This window comes from Orcinus orca, chromosome 13, assembly GCF_937001465.1.
Source record: "Orcinus orca chromosome 13, mOrcOrc1.1, whole genome shotgun sequence".
NCBI classification, from domain to species: Eukaryota; Metazoa; Chordata; class Mammalia; order Artiodactyla; family Delphinidae; genus Orcinus; species Orcinus orca.
The window spans coordinates 50,249,756-50,268,742 of NC_064571.1; the positions used below are offsets into that span (position 1 = coordinate 50,249,756).

At 40.7% G+C, this 18,987-nt stretch overlaps 1 protein-coding gene and 1 long non-coding RNA gene across 23 annotated transcripts in view; one reads left to right on the forward strand and one right to left on the reverse strand.

Moving 5' to 3' along the window:
* LOC125960816 (uncharacterized) overlaps positions 1–18,987 on the reverse strand; it is a 999,117-nt gene that overhangs the window by 541,341 nt on the left and 438,789 nt on the right. The gene's annotated exons all lie outside the window — the stretch shown is intronic.
* NRXN1 (neurexin 1) overlaps positions 1–18,987 on the forward strand; it is a 1,124,566-nt gene that overhangs the window by 539,229 nt on the left and 566,350 nt on the right. For all 21 annotated transcript variants that reach the window (XM_049695935.1, XM_049695948.1, XM_049695934.1 and 18 more), the window contains 2 exons: positions 10,085–10,466; positions 11,691–11,881. In XM_049695935.1, coding sequence (XP_049551892.1) covers positions 10,085–10,466; positions 11,691–11,881 — 573 coding nt within the window. The remainder of the gene's footprint in view (positions 1–10,084; positions 10,467–11,690; positions 11,882–18,987) is intronic.

The following is an 18,987-nucleotide window of genomic DNA, read 5'->3' on the forward strand; positions in this document are numbered from 1 at the left end:
TTTCTTTGTTTCTTATATATTTAGGCAATGAACAGCAGCAAGTTATACTTTTTAGCTTCTGGGTATATTGATAGATATGCTGGCATTCTGTCAGGTGAACTGCTTTTTATTTTAAGCTATAATAGATCATTTGGGGCCATTTAGCTCCGTTGGTTAAGTTCTAATGTTAAGAATGTCAAGTTCAATCCCTGATTTGTAGAGTCCTGACTGAGGTGAGTCACATACAGGTGCATCCCGGAGACACAGGCAAACCGAATGAAAGAGGAATCGGTGCCCCTTTATTCTCTCTGCTGAAAATAACTTCAAGCACATGACCCGCTGGGATATTAGCTCCTTTTTCTTTTTTAGAGACTATCTCCCTGTTAATTATTTTAGTACAAGGCACAAGACAGTCCTTGTGCAGCAGAAAAGTGTCTGTTCTACATTCAGTCTCAAGGGGGTTTCCATACTCAGAGATCAGGTGATTGTATCAATGTAGAAATATCATGTATGGGATTTTAACTTTTAAGAGAATCATTCCTGAGTTCAAATGAAGCAAACTACCAACTCACAGATCTCTTACCGGGTTGCATTTCATTAGCCCTTTATGGCTTTCCAAAACTTTTTTCTACACCTGGGGGCAACCTTGCTTTGTTTCAGAATTATCTGAAGAGCTTTAGAAGGACCAATTCCTGACCAGACACCACAGAAAGTGTGGGAGGAGCTCATCATTATTATTTGTTTTTCTTAAGATCTCTCAGAAGAACTCTAATGCAGCTTGTCCAGGGATTGGCATTTAAAAACCACTGCTATGTTATGTCATTTTATTCTCCCAGGAAGGAAATCAAGCAGGGAGCCATTAGCATAAGCTTTTATTCAACATTGCCAAACAGGAGAAGTCTCTAAAGAAACTGTGAACTTAGGGAAGGAAGGCAGAATATTTATAGGGCTTTGGCAGGAGTGTTAGCTGAAGTTCAGCTAGTTTTGGTTAAAGGCAGTTCTTGGAAGAAGAATGAATTGTTTCTGTAGATTAGCATCCGCTCTTTGGACAATCTCGGTTTTATCAAAAGGGGTAGAAATTAACAGGGTCTAAGGTCATGTGCAAGAGGTTGGGAAGAAGTAACTGCCAGGGACAAGGACATGTGAGAATCGCAGTAGAACATTCTTCAGTCCCTTAAGTTTGTCTCAAATCTCACACAGCCCTATGAAGTAGATAGGGTATATACATTCTCACTTTATAGATGAGGAAGCTGAGGTTCAAAGAGGTTAAGTGACGTATGTTTCTTTGAAATGCCATTGTTACCAGAACTGAGAGAGCACCTAGGTTTATTTTTTAATTTTGTTTATTTGTTAACTTTTAAAAATTTGTTTGCTTTTTGACTCATGGTTCATTTATTTATATTTATTAATATCCTAATATATGTATGACTCTATGATGAATGCATTCCCGGACATAACATGATTTTGTGAGGATAATATATACACATATGAAAATCACATGATGACCGATCATGTAGGGTAGCATGTAATGTACTAAACGGTTGAGTAAACAATTCATGTTCTTGGGGTTCAGAAGAGCTTAAAGGTTTCAGGAATAGCTTAAAGCAATAGATAATATCTGAACTAGGCTGTAAAGAAAGGATAATACAGAAGATAAAAGTATCTGGGAGAGCATTCCACACAGGGAAGTATGGCTTAGATGGGGCTAGACAGACTTATGTTCAGGGAACAGAGAAGGTTTGTTTTGTTTCATGTAACCATAGCACGGTTGACATGGCTAGAATGGCCTTTGGGGGCCAATAGATCAGTGCTCTGAATGAAGGAATTCATATTTCATGGGTTTTCAGGCAGTTGGAAGTTGCTGCATTTAAGCTGGAAAGTAAGCTAAGAGAATATTTTTTGAGCAAAATGAATCCTGTGCAATGTACTAACTACTTCAGGATGTAAAGTAGTAAAGTCCTGTACTACAGTGAATGAAGAAGGTATAGAAACAAAAGACTGGTGCAACACATTTTTTTAAAGTTTCGTTTAGAAATAATTTCAAATTTACAAAAAAATTCAAAATTAAAAAAGTACAAAGAACACTGATATACTTTTACTGTGGTGAGCGTGTTGTCCTACTTGCTTTGACATTTTCACTCTCTCATTTTTTTCTTAACCAACTGAGGATAAGTTATATACTTAATAGCCCTTCATTCTAAATACTTCAGTGTGCATTTTCTAAAAATAGGGATATCCCTTTACAGAACAGAGAGTCACCAACTTCAGTAAATTTGGCATTGATACAATATTTTTTTAACATCTTTATTGGAATATAATTGCTTTACAATGGTGTGTTAGTTTCTGCTTTATAGTTTTATCTGTTCTCTCATCCATATTCCCTGTTTGTCAGTTGACCCAATGTTGTCTTTTGTAGCATTTTTGCTTCCATCAGAGCATTCAGTCTAGGGCCAGACATTGCATTTTGTTTTCACGTCTCTTTAGCCCCCTTTAATGGAAAACATTACCTTAGACTTTCTTTGTCTTTGATGACATTGATAAATTAAAAAGATATATAGTCCTCCGACCTTTTATCAATGTAAAGTCACTTTTTGGGCTTATCTGATGTTTCGCCATGATTATATTCACGTTTTGCATTCTTGGATGAAATACATTGTTGATTGTGTGGTCTTCTTACAGTAAGTATCCCATCTGGAGGGAAATGATGTCCATGTCCTTGACTCATGATTTTAATGCTTGGTCAGCATGTTGCCCAGTTTCTCCACTGAACAGTATGTTTTTCTCCCTTACAACTAATAAACTGTGGAGAGACATGTTAAGACAGTGAAAATATCTGTACTTCATCAAAAATTTGCCCTAGATGTATCATCCACTGAAGATTTTACCTGATCCAGTCTTTAACACAGTAGTTACAAGTGATTATTTTCAAACTCCATCTCTCTTCCCACATTTAGAGTCAGCACTTAGTATTCTACTATATACAAGAGCTATCCCTTCATTCTTTTTTTTCTTTCTTTCCCTTTCTTCTTTTCTTTTTCTTTTCCTCCTTCTCTCACCATCTTCCTCTTTCCTTCCTTCCTTCCTTCCTTCCTTCCTTCCTTCCTTTCTTATTGGTATAGATCCACAAGTTTCTATATTTTCAAGCAGTTTGTAATTACTTCACTTAATTATTTTGGTGCTTAAAATGTCCCTGTTTGGGCCACTATGAATCCCATGAAGCTGGCCTCTAGGATCTTGTGACATGCCTCCACTCCAACATTTTTTCTAGCACTTCTTCACTTTCTGGATGTACATACATACATATCAATTACACGTTCACATAAAGTGCATATACACGTATTTTAGAAAACATGAGTTCACACTAGCACCTCCATATCTACAGAATTGTTTCTTGACTCCCCCATTCCATGTTTTCATATCCCTTCTTCCAAGGTGGAATCTGGGCTCCCAGTGATGTCATTTTCTCATTTGCCCAATCCAGTCATACATCTACAGTAGTTTCAGAATTGCTTTAAATTGCCCACACTATCACGACTACTTCGGACTGAAAACAATTCACTATTAGTTTGTGATTCTCCTCAGTCCTTACTGCCTAAGATTTAATGTGTATGGTCAAAAGCTAAGTTGATAAATAACTTTGATTAGTTCCTTTCTTCGTTTTTTTCTTTCCTTTTCCTTCCTTCCTTTCCCTTTACTGTAGTTATAGTAGTCATTTGAAATACAATTAGTTTTATTTATTTCAGCTCCGTTTTTTCCCTCCCATTCTTATGTCTTTAATTACAGTCGTGTGTAGAACGTTAGCATGCTTTTAAAATCAGTGCAACACATTGTGAATTAGGAAGTGATGAATAGAGTATGAAAATGATCATTGTAACAGAAATGTTCCCTAGATGAATTACCATCTAATTTTCATTAAAATTTAAGATATATCTTTTCAATCGCATAGATTCCTACCAAACTTCTAAATGAATAGTTATATTCTATATTAGTCAGTTGCTTTCTTCAACTTCCAGTGCATACATCATGCCTTTGTTACTTAAATGGTTGTGCATTTATCTCTCACCAGCAATCATAATGTTAGGAAGCGGAGTTAACAGATACTTATATGGATGTAGTTGGCTTATCGATATAGGAACAAATAAGTGGTGGATTCAAAGGAGAACTCAGAGAGAATTGACTCTGTTGGGGGATCATTCCTAAGTTAATGTCACATGTTTCCACTCCTCTGCTCCTGAGCGTGCACTGTTTCTTCACGGTGAAGTCACCCATGTCTCCTTGGCTGGTTGATACTGGGAAACTCTGGCACCTAAGACTTCATTAGGAATCCATAGGCCATTGGTAAGGTTTCGCTTATGATCTGAAAGAGAAGGAATTCCCTTTCAAAATTGCCCAATTTGGATGACAAACACATTTGTTGAACAGATTTTTTTTTTCCAGGAGGTATTATTAAAATTAGGAGTCTCAGCCCACCAACTCAGGGGTGCAAGAGATGGCACGTTTATTAACTGACCTTACATCAGTTTAAATCAGACCTTAGGCCTTTCTTCTGGGGTTACAGGATATTTAATCAGTCATGTGCCGTCACCCCCACTCCCACCCACACCCTGGGTCATGCAGAAGCTCCTGTTGGCTTCTGTCTTCACTGGTTCTCACCAAAAAAGACAGTTCTCCAAGTCTGTCCTTTAAGCGATAAGAAGCCTGTTGCTCCTGTCCTAGGGGAGGGGAAGGGTCTTTGCTGACTCCTGTCGCTGAAGAGCTGTGGTTCAGTCCGCCGAGGTTTACCTCATCAGTTCTCTCTGAAACCCCGAACCTGACCAGAGAGCAGGATGCTGGCACTCAGTACTGCTAAATCCCACCGATGTTCATCTCTCTCTCCTAGTCAGTGGTAATTGCCTCATCTAGTTCAGCCCTCGAATGCGTTCTGCTCATTACTTATTCCTTTCTTGAACACCTTGCAAACTAGGCCTTCAGAAAAGATTAGAAAAGGTGTTGTTTTCCAGAAAGTTGCCTTCCACTTTCTGCCAAGTAAAAGCCTTTGAGGCAAAGTGCTACAAGGGACTTGGCTAGCTTCTTAGAACTGAAGGGAGAACAAAATATAAACCAGCATTTCAGGAAATTAGCCTGCCATTTACTCTTGCTCAAAACTGCCAAGGCCTTAGAGCAGAAATTATATTCTGTCCCCTCTCCGTTGTGTAGGAGTTGAAAGTTTTTTCAGTTGTGGAAACCAACTTGCTGTTTCTCAGAGTTCAAAGATGAATGGGCATATAAACTGAGTAAACATTGATGAGTCACACCAATTATGCATATTCTCCCCCCACTCCTCCACCACACCTCTTCTGTTCCCCCAGCTCCCAGCGTCTTGCTTCTCAGAACTAAAGACAATGTTTTGTTTCTCACAGTAATTGTCATCAGGGTGACTCATATTTGGGAAATTATGTTTTGCCAAAGATCTCATGAAAGTCAATAATTCATAAGAATAAAAAGTCAGCCTTGAGTTATATAGCATAAAAAAGGTTTCCAAAGATGCAGTGGAACCTTGCCATTGAGGCTTCAGGTTGGAATGAGACTTTTTCAAACACTCTAGTGGCCACATGAAGCCAGCCATGAATCAGGAAAGCAATAGACATTTCTTATTAAATTTTACAGCAAGTTCAGAAATCACTGAACAAGAAAAAAATTTAAAGGAAATCGCTGGAAACTCTTCATGCAAAGTCCTACATTTGACCACATCTTTAAACCAGAGTTATATATACTGTTAAGTCAAGTATTTGTTGAATACAGGACAGTACATACTCAGGTCATTCCTGGGAATGTCTGAACCTCACCGAGGCTCATGAGGGTAAGCAGTTGCCAGCAAAGAAGCCCAAGAAGAGATTCCCCAGAACTCAGATGAGAAAATGTTCTACACACTGTATGGGATCCCTAAGTAGGGAGTCCTTGGGTTTCAACATATCACCTAGTCTGTCTAAAATATCTGGAGTTGTGTGTTCTGTGTGTGTGTGTATGTTAGTGTGTGTGTCCTCTGTTGAACACTATTCACTGCATATCCAATTACCCAAGCCTGGAAGCTGGGACCAGCATTATTTCCCCCTTCTCCATCATTCTGTACATTATTAATAAATCCTGCAATTATATTGGCGAGACTATCTTATTTTGTCCATTTTTTCCATTTCTTCTATAAACACTCTACTTCATATTGTCTGCAATCTATTATATCCACAACAGAGAGATCAAATGCACACACACACACACACACACATACAGAGACACTCATGTCTTATGTCTGCCTAAAAGCCTTCAGTAGCTCCTAATAGAATCAGGAGGCACTGTGACATCTGACCCCTGACTCATCTTCCCATCTCATCTGAGCACTAACCTCACTTACTCATGACTCTCCAGCCACACACTCTGGGTTTTGCTCACCTGAGAGCCTCTGTTCATCTGTCTCTCCTTCCTGGAATCCACCTCCCCCTTCCTTTTCTCCAGTTCTTAGCATGGCTTTCTCCTTTTAGTTCTTCAAATTTAACTTAAATATCCACTCAGGTACTTGCCCGCATTCCATATTTACCAACCCAGTATGCTGTTCATCAAATTCTTGGCATTTTCTGAGTTTTATCATCATATAGTTAATTATTTTCTTACCTGGTTTTGTCTGCGTTAGCCCAATAGGCCATGAATTTTGTGAAAACAGGAGCTAAGTCTGCTTCTGTCAACATTATTTCTTAATTGCCTAATACAGCACCTGCCTTATACGTATACTACACACTCAGTAACTTTCAATAACTTTTCAGTGAATTAACAAGTGGATCTAAGGCTGGGGAGGGGTGGTCATTTTCTTCTGCAGCAGAAATTTAACCCAACTCAGAGCAAGGCTCAGCCTATAATCTTACTATCTGTTTTGGTAGAAAGATTTGATTTAGAAATTGAGATTTCTGTGCAAACACACCACCCAGGTGGTTGTTTCTTATTGGAGATTATCATCAATCTGGATGCCTCAGACACTGAGCAGAGGCATTCTGTTAATCTCAAATTCTCCTTTTCCAGTAAATCTCTAGGAAAGATGCTGCATTTTTCAACGAGTGGAGCCTTAAAAATATTTCTCCTTCATTGTCCTTTATTTTTTCTTAGTCGATATATGTATACAATTGTAGAGGTGGCTACATTGCCAACTGAGGATTAAACATGGGAATAAATTCTGAGGAAAAAAGGATTTTTAAAAGGCAGCAGTAAATGTTTTCTTAGGCAGTGGATAATGGCTTTTAGGTGCTCATTCTCCTTCATGAGCAAACATATCTGCCATTAGTGTCAATGCAATTTATATATGCTTATTAAGGGGAGAATAGGCTCTTGAACATGGGCCATAATGATTTTTCTTGTAATTGGGCCATGGCTGCTCCAATGCTTTTTTACTACTTTTTTATTATGTATGCTCTGCATACATATTCTGTTCCTTTGAGAAAAGAAAACAGACAATACGTGTTATTTTTATCACTGAACTTCTTTCTCAGTTCTGCTGAACAAAATGTGCTTCCCTATTTCAGAGCTGCCAAGAACTGGACAATTGGGAGTCATATTTAATTTCACGTATTAGAAATATTTTTTCTGGATATTCTCGTACTGTCAGTTGGTTCATTAATGTAGCTTTTAAGAAGAAAACATGACCGTTTCAGGAGCAGGGTGGGTTCACCAAGTTAAGACTCAGATTTTAATATAATGAAAAAGATAAAATAACTCAAGGAGATAGAAAAGCCCAAGTAATTCTTTTCAGCTTTGCATATTCTTCATTCTATTTAGCTTGTTAATTCAGTGTTGCTGGTGTCTCTAGTGATTTATATTTGAAAATTATTAAAGGCTAATTTTATTTGCTACCCAAGAGGTAGTTCCACACAGACTAGTATTGAGGTCACTGAACAAAAGAACTGAAGAAGGGGAGAAAAGTGATGTCATATGAGAAACCAGAATTGCTAAGGATTTAACAGTATTTTTGCTTGGGATAGACAAGAAGGAGGTATAGTGGGGAGGAGGGAGGAGAGACAACTGTTTACAGTGCTATTTTTTGTATTAAAAAAAAAAACACATTTACAGAGAAGGAATCAGAACAAACTAATAACTGAAAAAAGAACATGCCAAGGGATGACAGGACTGCCGTTGTCAGGATCAAGGACTAGTAAAGAGGTATGGGAATTAAGGAGCATTAAGTACAGCTCAGGGGAGAGTTTTTTATACCAATGAGTTTGTTAACATCAAAATCAAGTATGTGGGCAATTTTTCTTGTGCATCAAAAAGTATGCCTTTTATGATTTAATTACAGGCATTTCCTTTCAAATGCCACCTAGTATTTTATTGTTTCTTTCTAAAGAAATGGAAATCTGTCAGACTGGTTGAAGGAGGCCCACAAAGGGGGGTGTTCAATCTTTATTACACCTGGGAAGAAGGTTCAGTGCATCTTCCCAGGGCTGGGATTGGCTCTAATTCATATTTTCATTAATATCAGGGATGATGGGATAGGGTAAGCTCGATAAAATTTCCAATTACGCCAAACTGAGTAGTGAAGCTAACACCTGGAAGAACTTGACTGCAATTTAAATGACCTTTTTGAGTTTCTGAAGAAAGTGATTGAGTTTAATTTGACAAGAACAAGATGCAAGGAGCAAATCACTAGCAATGATAAGGGTACTTTACCGCTGTGCTTTAGAAAGCAAGTTCACATCTTTTTTAATTTTGACTTCAACCTTGCAGGTAGGTACAATGATCACTCTGGAGGTAGGGACGGGACTAAGTAGGCATTTAATGGGGTTGGCAGAGAAATATGGCAGGATGAACAGGGATGGGGTTGAGTTGAAGAGTGAATCACTAAATAAATTGGCAACCAAGCTTCACACTAGGGTGTTTAATAGAAGATTATACTTTGTGGTAATGTGGAATAATCTTACTGGTATTCTTAAAATTGGACATACCTTGAACTGGTATGTTGTGCTCAATTTAGGTATCCAAAACCTAAGTGCAAGGAAAATGGCAGAGGGCCAGAAGAGATCAACAGGAATTCTTCGTGATTGGGAGACTAGGTCTAGGAAAGACGGAATTATTCAATATAGAAAAGAGAACGTGAAAAGTACATATTTAACTTCAAACACATTTTCATGGTTCGTAATTGGAAGAATAGTCAGCAGCTCTTCATTATTTCTATTGATATAGGAAAATATACAGTTACTTTTTGTTTTTCTTGAAGAACATACTTTTTTTTTTTAAAGGGCATATGCGTTTGTTTTTGTGTGTGTGTGTGTGTGTGTGTTTTAAAGAAGATGTTGGGGATAGGAGTTTATTAATTTATTTATTTTTGCTGTGTTGGGTCTTCCTTTCTGTGCGAGGGCTTTCTCTAGTTGTGGCAAGCGGGGGCCACTCTTCATCGCGTTGCATGGGCCTCTCACTATCGCGGCCTCTCTTGTTGCGGAGCACAGGCTCCAGACGCACAGGCTCAGTAGTTGTGGCTCACGGGCCCAGTTGCTCCACGACATGTGGGATCCTCCCAGACCAGGGTTTAAACCCGTGTCCCCTACATTAGCAGGCAGATTCTCAACCACTGCGCCACCAAGGAAGCCCCGAAGAACATTCTTTATAAAGACAAACATCACAGCACCATGGAGCTGGGATGTATCACTTTCTACTGGGATGATTTAGGATAGTCATTGCCCCTAATCCTCCTCCATTCCCTCCCTCCCTTCCTTCCTCCCTCCCTCCCTCCCTCCCTTCCTCCCTTCCTTTTCCTTTCTCTCTCTTCTTCCTCTTACCCTTTCTCTCTTCCTTTCTTCAGTTTTTCCTTCCTTTATTCTTTCTTCTAGTTTTAAAAAATTCTGCAACTTTAGTTAATGAGGATCATTTTTGTTAAGACTAAAATTTGGACAGAGATTAAAACTTGACCTAAGAAAGTTTTATTAAGTAATTCAGCCTCACCATGTAAGGTCATTTCTCATGTTTACTATACATAACTGAATATCAAGGAGGTCTGTAGATCCTTGCATTTTAAAATGTGATTTTGCTATGGAAGTCTAAAGTTGAAAGTGCCCTTCAGATGCAGAAAATAATAATACACCATCTTCTCTTTTAGGTCAAATGGCGGGGGATCATACAAGGCTGGAGTTTCATAACATAGAGACTGGCATCATCACGGAACGCCGGTATCTGTCTTCTGTTCCCTCCAACTTCATTGGACACCTGCAGAGCCTGACATTTAATGGAATGGCATACATTGACTTGTGTAAAAATGGCGACATAGATTATTGTGAGCTCAATGCCAGGTTTGGCTTCAGGAACATCATAGCAGACCCTGTCACCTTCAAGACCAAATCAAGCTATGTTGCCTTAGCTACGTTGCAAGCCTACACTTCTATGCATCTTTTTTTCCAGTTCAAGACAACATCCCTAGATGGACTAATTCTGTATAACAGTGGGGATGGAAACGACTTTATTGTGGTTGAATTAGTTAAAGGGTAAGTACAGGTCCATTCGATGACAAACAGAGCTTTATGAAAATGAACCTCAATTTCCACAATTATACATTAAACAGAAGGTGGTGGGCAGGGAGGGTGGTTTGCAAATAATGCATTTGTTTAAACCACTTTTTAGGTATCTTATAAAGTTAATAGGGATTCAATACAGTTTTTTATATCTACATTTCCATACATAAGGTGCAAATAGCGTCGAGTTCTAATTTATTGTAGGCATTCCATAAGTCTTACTCTTCAAATGTGGGTATCTTTACTACGCACATGGTAATTCCACAAAAGAATTTCTACACTTGTCGGCTAAGTTAAATAGCTGAGTTAAATAGCTAATTCATGCAAGCAGATTACTTCAACTCCACAAAATCCCATTTAATTGAGGCTTAATTCTATGTCAGAGTTTCTTGAAGAATTTAGAAAGATTTTTATGACATTTCCTTGAAACTGTGATGAACATTTGGTATCTTTTAATTGATTTAGGTATTCATTCAGTCGGTGAATATCATTGCACATTTACAATTGGCTAGATAATATGCCACACACTAGTTTATATATATATATATATATATATATATATATATATATATATATTCCTTGCCACTCCTGTGCACACTTCAGATTCCACCAACCCCAAGGCACACAGATGCACACAACCCGAGGGGATACAGGTGAACACATAAATTTAGCAGAAAAGCACCAGGAAGTTTCCTAATACGATCTTGGGCAAAGGTTCAGGAGATTATTTAGCAAAATTAGGAAAACCTATGAGTCCGGGAGTGGCTGCCTGAGCTGGTCTTGAAGGATGAGTGCACATTTCCCATAGAGAAATAGGCATTCAAGATGGCAGGAAACAAGGGCAGGAAGCTGAGAATCGCCAGTTCTGTGTGGTTGGCAAAGGATGGAGAGAGTGGTGGAAATAGGGAATGAGTAGTGACAGATATTTATCTTCCACAGCGATGAAGTGGAGTGTGGACCACAATTTTAAAAATATTTTCACTATTTCCTGTATTGAAGACGATGAATAATCCTCTTTGCTGAAACAGAGTAGTGTTTCTCACCCTCTTGTTAGTTGAGCTTCTGCACAACTCACTCTCATGACTTCTAGCAAGGATGCAACCACCTGAAAAAGAGATCTCTGTTTGTAATAAGCAGTTTGACTCCATCAGAAATTCAAAAAGTGATGACACTCTTCCACCTTCCCTTTTTTCCCAGGTACTTACATTACGTGTTTGATTTGGGAAATGGTGCTAACCTCATCAAAGGGAGCTCAAATAAACCTCTCAATGACAATCAGTGGCACAACGTGATGATATCAAGGGACACCAGCAACCTCCACACTGTAAAGATTGACACGAAAATCACAACGCAAATCACAGCGGGAGCCAGGAACTTGGACCTTAAGAGTAAGTGCACGGAGTCAGAGCAGCAGGCAGGAGCCCACATGGTTTGTGCTCGCGTGGTACATCCTTTGCTTTGGCGGTGGGGGGAGGGGGGCGCGGGGTGTGGGTACCTTTTGCAAACACTGACCAGAATTTCATCTCCAACATGTAATTAATAATACAACACACAAGCCTCTGCTCCCCCTTTAATGTGGCAGAAACACGTATTTTTAATAGCAGCTCAAAAATGCAATACCTAAGAATGCATGCATGATTAAAATTTAAGCAGTGAGAAGAACGTATCCTAGTCTTGATATTCTAAAGAAAAGTAGGCGTTTGCAAGTTTCTTTAGTCCCAACAGCTTTTAGTTGATTTGGAGTCAAGGTAGCCAGATACCTACTGAGTTTCTTCTAGAGCTTATTAGTTTTCTCTTCTTGGTGAGGTTTCCTAGATACTTACGGAGCCTCTCACCAACAGGGGTCTGAGGCTGGCTTATACCCTGTGTCTCCAATGGTGAACCCCTCCCAACACCCACAAACACCAATGGGAATGTTCTTTCACCAGCTGCTAAGGAAGTCTTAACAGACGTTTTCCTTCCTTATTTTTTTTTTTAACATCTTTATTGGAGTATAATTGCTTTACATTTCCTTCCGTATTGATACTTGATTTCTCAAGTGAGCAAGACAAAATACTCAGAAAATCTGTCAATAATGGAAAATAACAGAAGTTTCTATTTGAATGGGTCTTTGTGATTCGCTAAGAGCATGTCCATATATCCATCTCACTTAACACAACAACAAGCATTGGACAAGATGTTATTAGCACTTCGTTGTGAATGTAGGAAATCTGAGCTGTGAATGGCTTGCCCAGGGTTAAAACAACTACTTCAGCAGAGCAAATCATAAGCCCAGTTCTGACACATGGCCCCTCCATTGCTCCTTCTGCGCTGACTGGGTGCATTCCAAAGCCCTGCAGGGATCATCACGGTCATCATTTTTGCTTGGCAAGAGCTGTTCATTTGTACTGATGGGATCTTTCCCTTTGATTTAAAAGGTAAGTACATAGGGGAGTTAGGGAACTGGAAAGGGAAAACCCAACAGAATTCTTTCTAGAGAAAAAAAAGCTGTGAGTAAGGTGAAAGAAGACAGAAAAGGGTTTCACTTTCTGTAATTGCAGAATATATTTACAATCCCAGTACTATATTTGTCTAACACATAAAATGTGTGGTGATGGCTGTCTCCCTTCTCAGAGTGGGCCTCTTGTTAACTTCAAAGAGAGCCTGTTTGTACCTACAAATCTAATAGCTTAGCTCACAAAGTAAAATGAAATTCAAAGGAAATGCTGTTTTACAGTCTGCACCTCTTTCTTCTCTCTGACTGAAGTGAATGGAGGGCATTTTCTGTCCCTGTTTCGTGGGTGCCCCTGTTTTGCACAGCGGGCTCAGGTGGTAATTGTCAAGGAAAGGGAGAGATTGTGACAGTCGTGTGCTGGCCATGCCAACCACCAAAGCTAAAGCAAAATGTCCTGTTTGTGTAGGGAGAGACCTCAGTAAGCATAAATGAGCTTCCCTAGAAACCCTGAACACTAGGGGGGACACTAAAATGTCTAGAAAAGAAGCAGTTCCTGCTTGATTGAAGTATGTGACATGCACAGACCTCCTCACTGAGGGAACAGAGAGGCAGTGCCAGGCAGTGGGCATCTCATTGGACAATTAGGGCGCTGTCTCCTGAGAAGTAAATATTTGCCTATTGTTCCTTAAAAAATTGAAGTGAGGGTAATTGGAGGACATGGTATGGGATTCTTTCGGGTGGTGGAGGGGACCTTTACAAACCTAAGAAACCCTCAGAGCTGATTTTTGTTAAAACATTGAGTGTTTCAGGATTTTGAATATAAGAAAGGCTTTATCCATGATAAAAAGCTAAAACTATGAAGTGAAAATAGCGTTTTATATAATATTAAGATGCTAAGTATTGAATTCTGACTGAGTGCATTTGTGTTTAAAAAAATAGCACAATTTAAATTTGAGGTACATTTCCAGATGTATAAAGAGATTCTATACTAATGACTATCCCCCTCTACCTTGTGAAGTTCCTTCCTGTTTACAGACTTAACCAGACCACGCCATAAGGTGAGAGCCAGTTCCTAAAATTAAAACTCGGGACTTCCCTGGTGGTCCAGTGGTTAAGACTTCACCTTCCAATGCAGGGGGTGCGTATCTGACCCCTGGTTGGGGAGCTAAGATCCCACATGCCTCAAGGCCAAAAAAACCAAAAAACATAAAACAGAAGCAACATTGTAACAAATTCAGTAAGGACTTTAAAAATGGTCCACATCAAAAACAATTGTTTTTAAACTTAAACATTAAAAGTCAAAGCTGTGAACTCATCAATTGGATGTGTGATCCAATGACAACAATAACCCCAAGAAGCCCCCTTGCCATGTGTGTCCCCAACTCGAGGGAGCCTGAGAAGAGAGCATGGTCCTGGGGTGGACATCTCTCAGCTTCCACAAGCACCGCCTTTTGGTGTGTGGATCCAGGGACCTTGGTCAGATAAGGAGTGTTTACTGAGCGCTGACGCTGTGCTCAGAGTGGAGAGCACAGGTGCGAAGAGGGCGGCAGGCTTCCTGTAACAAGAAGCTTTCTGTCCCAAGGAGAAGACTGACACCGAGGGAACATTGACAGGACAGAGAACAGGATTCCCTGGAGACACATCAGGACATTGAAAAGAATGTGGTGTCACCAGGTAGAATATTAGAGGAAGGATTGTTTCAGAGATACCTGAAGGATGAGTGAGCGCGATGAGGCATTGTTTCTCCTTCCCACCTGGATGCCGGCCCCTGGAATTAGGGGAGCTTAATGAGACAGGAGACCACAGACAGGAACTCTTCACTCTGAATTTAACAGCAGTCTCCTTTGTATGCTAGTCATGTAGGATTCAGCCACTCTCAATGCAGAAACAATGAGAGGTGACCGAATTTGGACAATGGTTTTATTTTATGTATTTTTTGGCCCTTATTGAATTAAAATTATCAGATTTATTCTACACTCTGTGTAAGGTCACTGCCATAATCTTTAGTTCTTCTCAGAGTGAGGTCAATCTGTTTAACTACATCAGAGTCCTATGATGGGGTTCTTGAGGTGCAAATTTCCGCAACCCCCTCAGACAGACTGAGGCAGGGATCATTTGAGAATGACTACAGGGAAGGCCAGGTCGTCTGCATTTTTAAAGGGCACTCACTAATCTAGATGCTGCGTTGCAGAGCCCTGAATGAATGCAATGTCTATGTCGAGGCCAAATTTAACTCACTTTCGAATTTTAGTACAAAATTTGGTTTTGCTTTTATGTTAGAGCTTTACTTTTGTTTTGTTTTGTTTTACTAGTCCTGGGCCAAAGTGACATTGGTTGCTTCAGGATCCTTGCTTGTATTTTTCACGTTACCATACCGGAAAAGGACGCTAGAGGGCAGCATAAGGCCGCAAAACCTGCCGTATGGGAGGCGGGAGCGGGGGGAAAAAAGCCTCAACAGGATCCACTGGCGCTGGGAAGTGGACCCTGTTTTCGCCCAACTAAAATTCCACAGTTAGCCTTTAGGATAACGCATGCCTTTGTTTGTGGCTCTGTTTCATTATATAGACAGGAGTTTAGTGTGAAAGTGTGTAAGCTAGGGGCCGTTTATCCCATTCCCCAGCTTGACTCGGAAGAAGGTAGTCAGAAATAGGTTAAGAGCCTAATCTCTCTGAGACGAGGAATTCCACGCGGGTGACCTTGTTGAAATTGCCTTTCGTGACACTGCCGCGTTCTCAGGGGGTTGTGTGTCTCTTCCCGCTGATACAGTTTTGCTTTCATCTTTATTTCCCAGCTGTTTGCGCTGCATCCCCTCTGGCTTTTATGTACAAGCTGCAGCACGCAGTGGAAAGAGCAGCAGAAATTCGCTCTCTGCAATGATTGCCTAGCACAGTTGTACTTACTTTCATTGTGGGACTTCTGAGTCCTGGCCCCTTTAGAGAGAGCAAGGGTTGGTGTAACTCTTCCTGCTGTTCCTTCTCTTGTTCCTGCATTTGACAAAAGTGTATGTTTGTGTGTGTATGTATATGGGAAGGAGCTCATATGCATTGATTCCCTACTAAACACTAAATAGATTTAAATGAGCTTATTTTATTTAATCCTTGAAACTACCCAGGGACTTGAATTGAGGTCAGTCTTGCTAATTCGTTAATCTAGCTCAAGAGCAAAGATGGGGGGAAGGATTGTCTTTGGCCCCCATCTTCCTTGGGTCCCCTTCCTTAAGACATTATTAAGTGTATCCTTCAGCAAATTGAGGAAAATTTATTTTGCGAGAAAAAAGTGAAAGATTCCTAGGCACAGAGGATACAGTGCCCTCAGGTGGCCACTTAGCAAAATTACTTAAAAGTGAATAATTCCTTCATAGGCCACATCTAGGTCAGCCCAGGCAGAGCTTTGACCTTTGTTTTCTCTCTCATACCCCAATTCCTTGGCCCTACGGGTTTTGAGCGAGCTCTCCCTCTGTCCTGCCATCTTGTCTCTTCCCTTCTTCCCACCATGACTAGTGTGTGCTTGTTAACCTTCCTTGTATCCCTCCTTAAATCTTACCTTGAAAGCAAACACCTGCTGTTGTTTATCCTGCTTCCAAGCCACTAAGAGCTCCCCTAAGCAGAGACAACTGGACTAGGGCTGTCATTTCAAATAGATTCAATCTCTAAGCAGAGATTTGAGGATGAATAGCATTCTTGCTCTTTTCATCTTGATCTCACATCAGCCTCTGTTACTCAGGTACCTACCCTCTCCAGTCCTGAATAGACCACATATCCCACCTTTTTCTACCCTTCAGTGTTTTAGACAAATCATTGCTGCAATAAATCAGTGATCCAGATTCTATTCCAAAACCCTGATCATGTTTAAATATACCCAAGCTTTGCGTACTCAGCCATGTAACATCTGATAGCCTGCTTGCCTTGCCCAGATAATTTACTCAAATACAAAACTTTCAGAGAAGAGTCCGACTTTGAGCTTAGCCTTAAAGCAGGAGATGGCATTGAACATGTTGTCTGTCCTGTTGGTTAGGCTACCTTTGTTAGATTTTTTTTTTCTTTCTTTTTTTTTTTTTTCGTTGTGTAATGGAAAGAGATTTACTCACATTACTTCAGTTAATGGGAGATTATTTTAAGGATCCATTAGGAAGTAAGAGAGACAAGACATCCTTTCAGCTGCTGAACAACGAGACCACACAGAGAATAAAAACTTTGTTCTAATAGTCATACTGGGATCTCAAGAGCAGCCCTTCTACATGTTCCCTTGGATACAAATGCCCACTGCTCCCTAATTCAGGGCTGCACCACCGACCTCTCTCTGCTGTGTCTACTCCCACTTAGATCATTCTTTCTCTCCTCTCAGAGACCGCTTCCTGGTCTCTCCTACTCTTGGCTTCTGCCTCATGGCTTCTACCTATTGCTTTTGCTCCTGTGTGCGTTTCCATTTCTGTCCACTCTCCTCTTCCTCTCACTTTCAGATTCCCCCAAAAACATGCTTTAACATGGTGAGTGGACTTGTCTAGAACACAACTGCATGGGCTTTTGCCCTGCTGCTTGTGGTCAGGCTCACTTCCTCAGACCGAGTAGCTGTAAACCCAGAGGTAGATTTGCATGGCATAAAACAGGAACTTAAAAGATGGTCTCTGGGAAGGAGGCTGTGGGCTTGGAAGGCTCTCGTAGCTTCCCAGAAGGAAGCAAGGTGATTTGCTTATTCAGAAGGGCCCTAAGGATCATGGCAGAAGGTGAAGAGGAGGGAATTAAGGGTTTTTTAAGCAGGTGAATGGAGTTTATGGTGCGCTTGAGAATCATTCCTTTGGCTTCGGTGCAGAGGATGGGCTGAGGAAAGAGATTTCTCTGGAGGCAATTGTCATGGTACAGAACAGAGACAATCGGGCTCTGAGTACATAAAAGTAAGACTTGACATTTTTGTTACTCCGTTTCCCACATAAGAATTGAAAGACAATTAGAGATATGAAACTATTGTTTTTCTCCTGACGTCTCGATTGAATTCCCAGGCTTTGCAGAAATAAGCCTCAGTCTCCTCTGTTTACTATAATGCCTTTGTCACTTTGTTTTAATACTACTCCCTCCTGCCCCCCGCCGTTGAGACATCCTTTCCCTCCCAGGCCCAGCTGCCTCGGACCTGCTGTCTAACGTTTGGCTTGGAAGTTTTTCCTTCTCCTTCCGTATAACCCTTAGACCAGCTTCCACGACTGCCACAGAGTTCTTCTTTATTCCCTACCAGTGAACTCTTTTCTTTCTTTTTTTTAAAATTCCTTCACTCACTGTACTTGTTCTGGAATCTCTTCTACATTTACTATGCACAGTTTTTTTCAACTCCCACCAATTCTATTATTTAAAATTTCTCTTCCCACTCTTAGGATCCTGGGAACTTAGAGCTTGGAGGGATCTTGGAGACACTTTGATCTGAGCCTTTCCTTATACACATGAGAGACATGTGCTCAGGAGACTGTACACAGCCAGCCAGATAGTCAGTGTTCTAGATCTGGCTGGTCTTCTGATGCCCAGTTTAACACTTTTCACAATAGATCAGGGACAACAAGTTGCATTGCTCAGATTCACCTCAGTTTTCTGCTAGTGACAGCCTGGAACACATGCTGAAAAGAAATGAGGCCTTCTGTGGACTCACTGAAGAAGCCAGTTCGTATGGTCCACCATGAGCTCAAGATGGAACATGGTAGCACATGGGTCACCCGTTAGCTTTTTTTTTTTTTTTTTTTTTTTTGCGGGCCTCTCACTGTCGTGGCCTCTCCCGTTGCGGAGCACAGGCTCCGGATGCGCAGGCTCAGCGGCCATGGCCCACGGGCCCAGCCGCTCCGCGGCATATGGGATCCTCCCGGACCGGGGCACGAACCCGCGTCCCCTGCATCGTCAGGCGGACTCTCAACCACTGCGCCACCAGGGAAGCCCCCGTTAGCTTTTTATTCTGGTGCAACTTTAAGGACCTCAATCCTTCCCCTTTGCAGTTGCTCTGGGGAAGGTGTTATAGGGACTTAAGTGCTGATGCTTGTTCCTTCTCACCCTCGACCCTGGCTGAGCTCTGACAGCCACAGGGCTT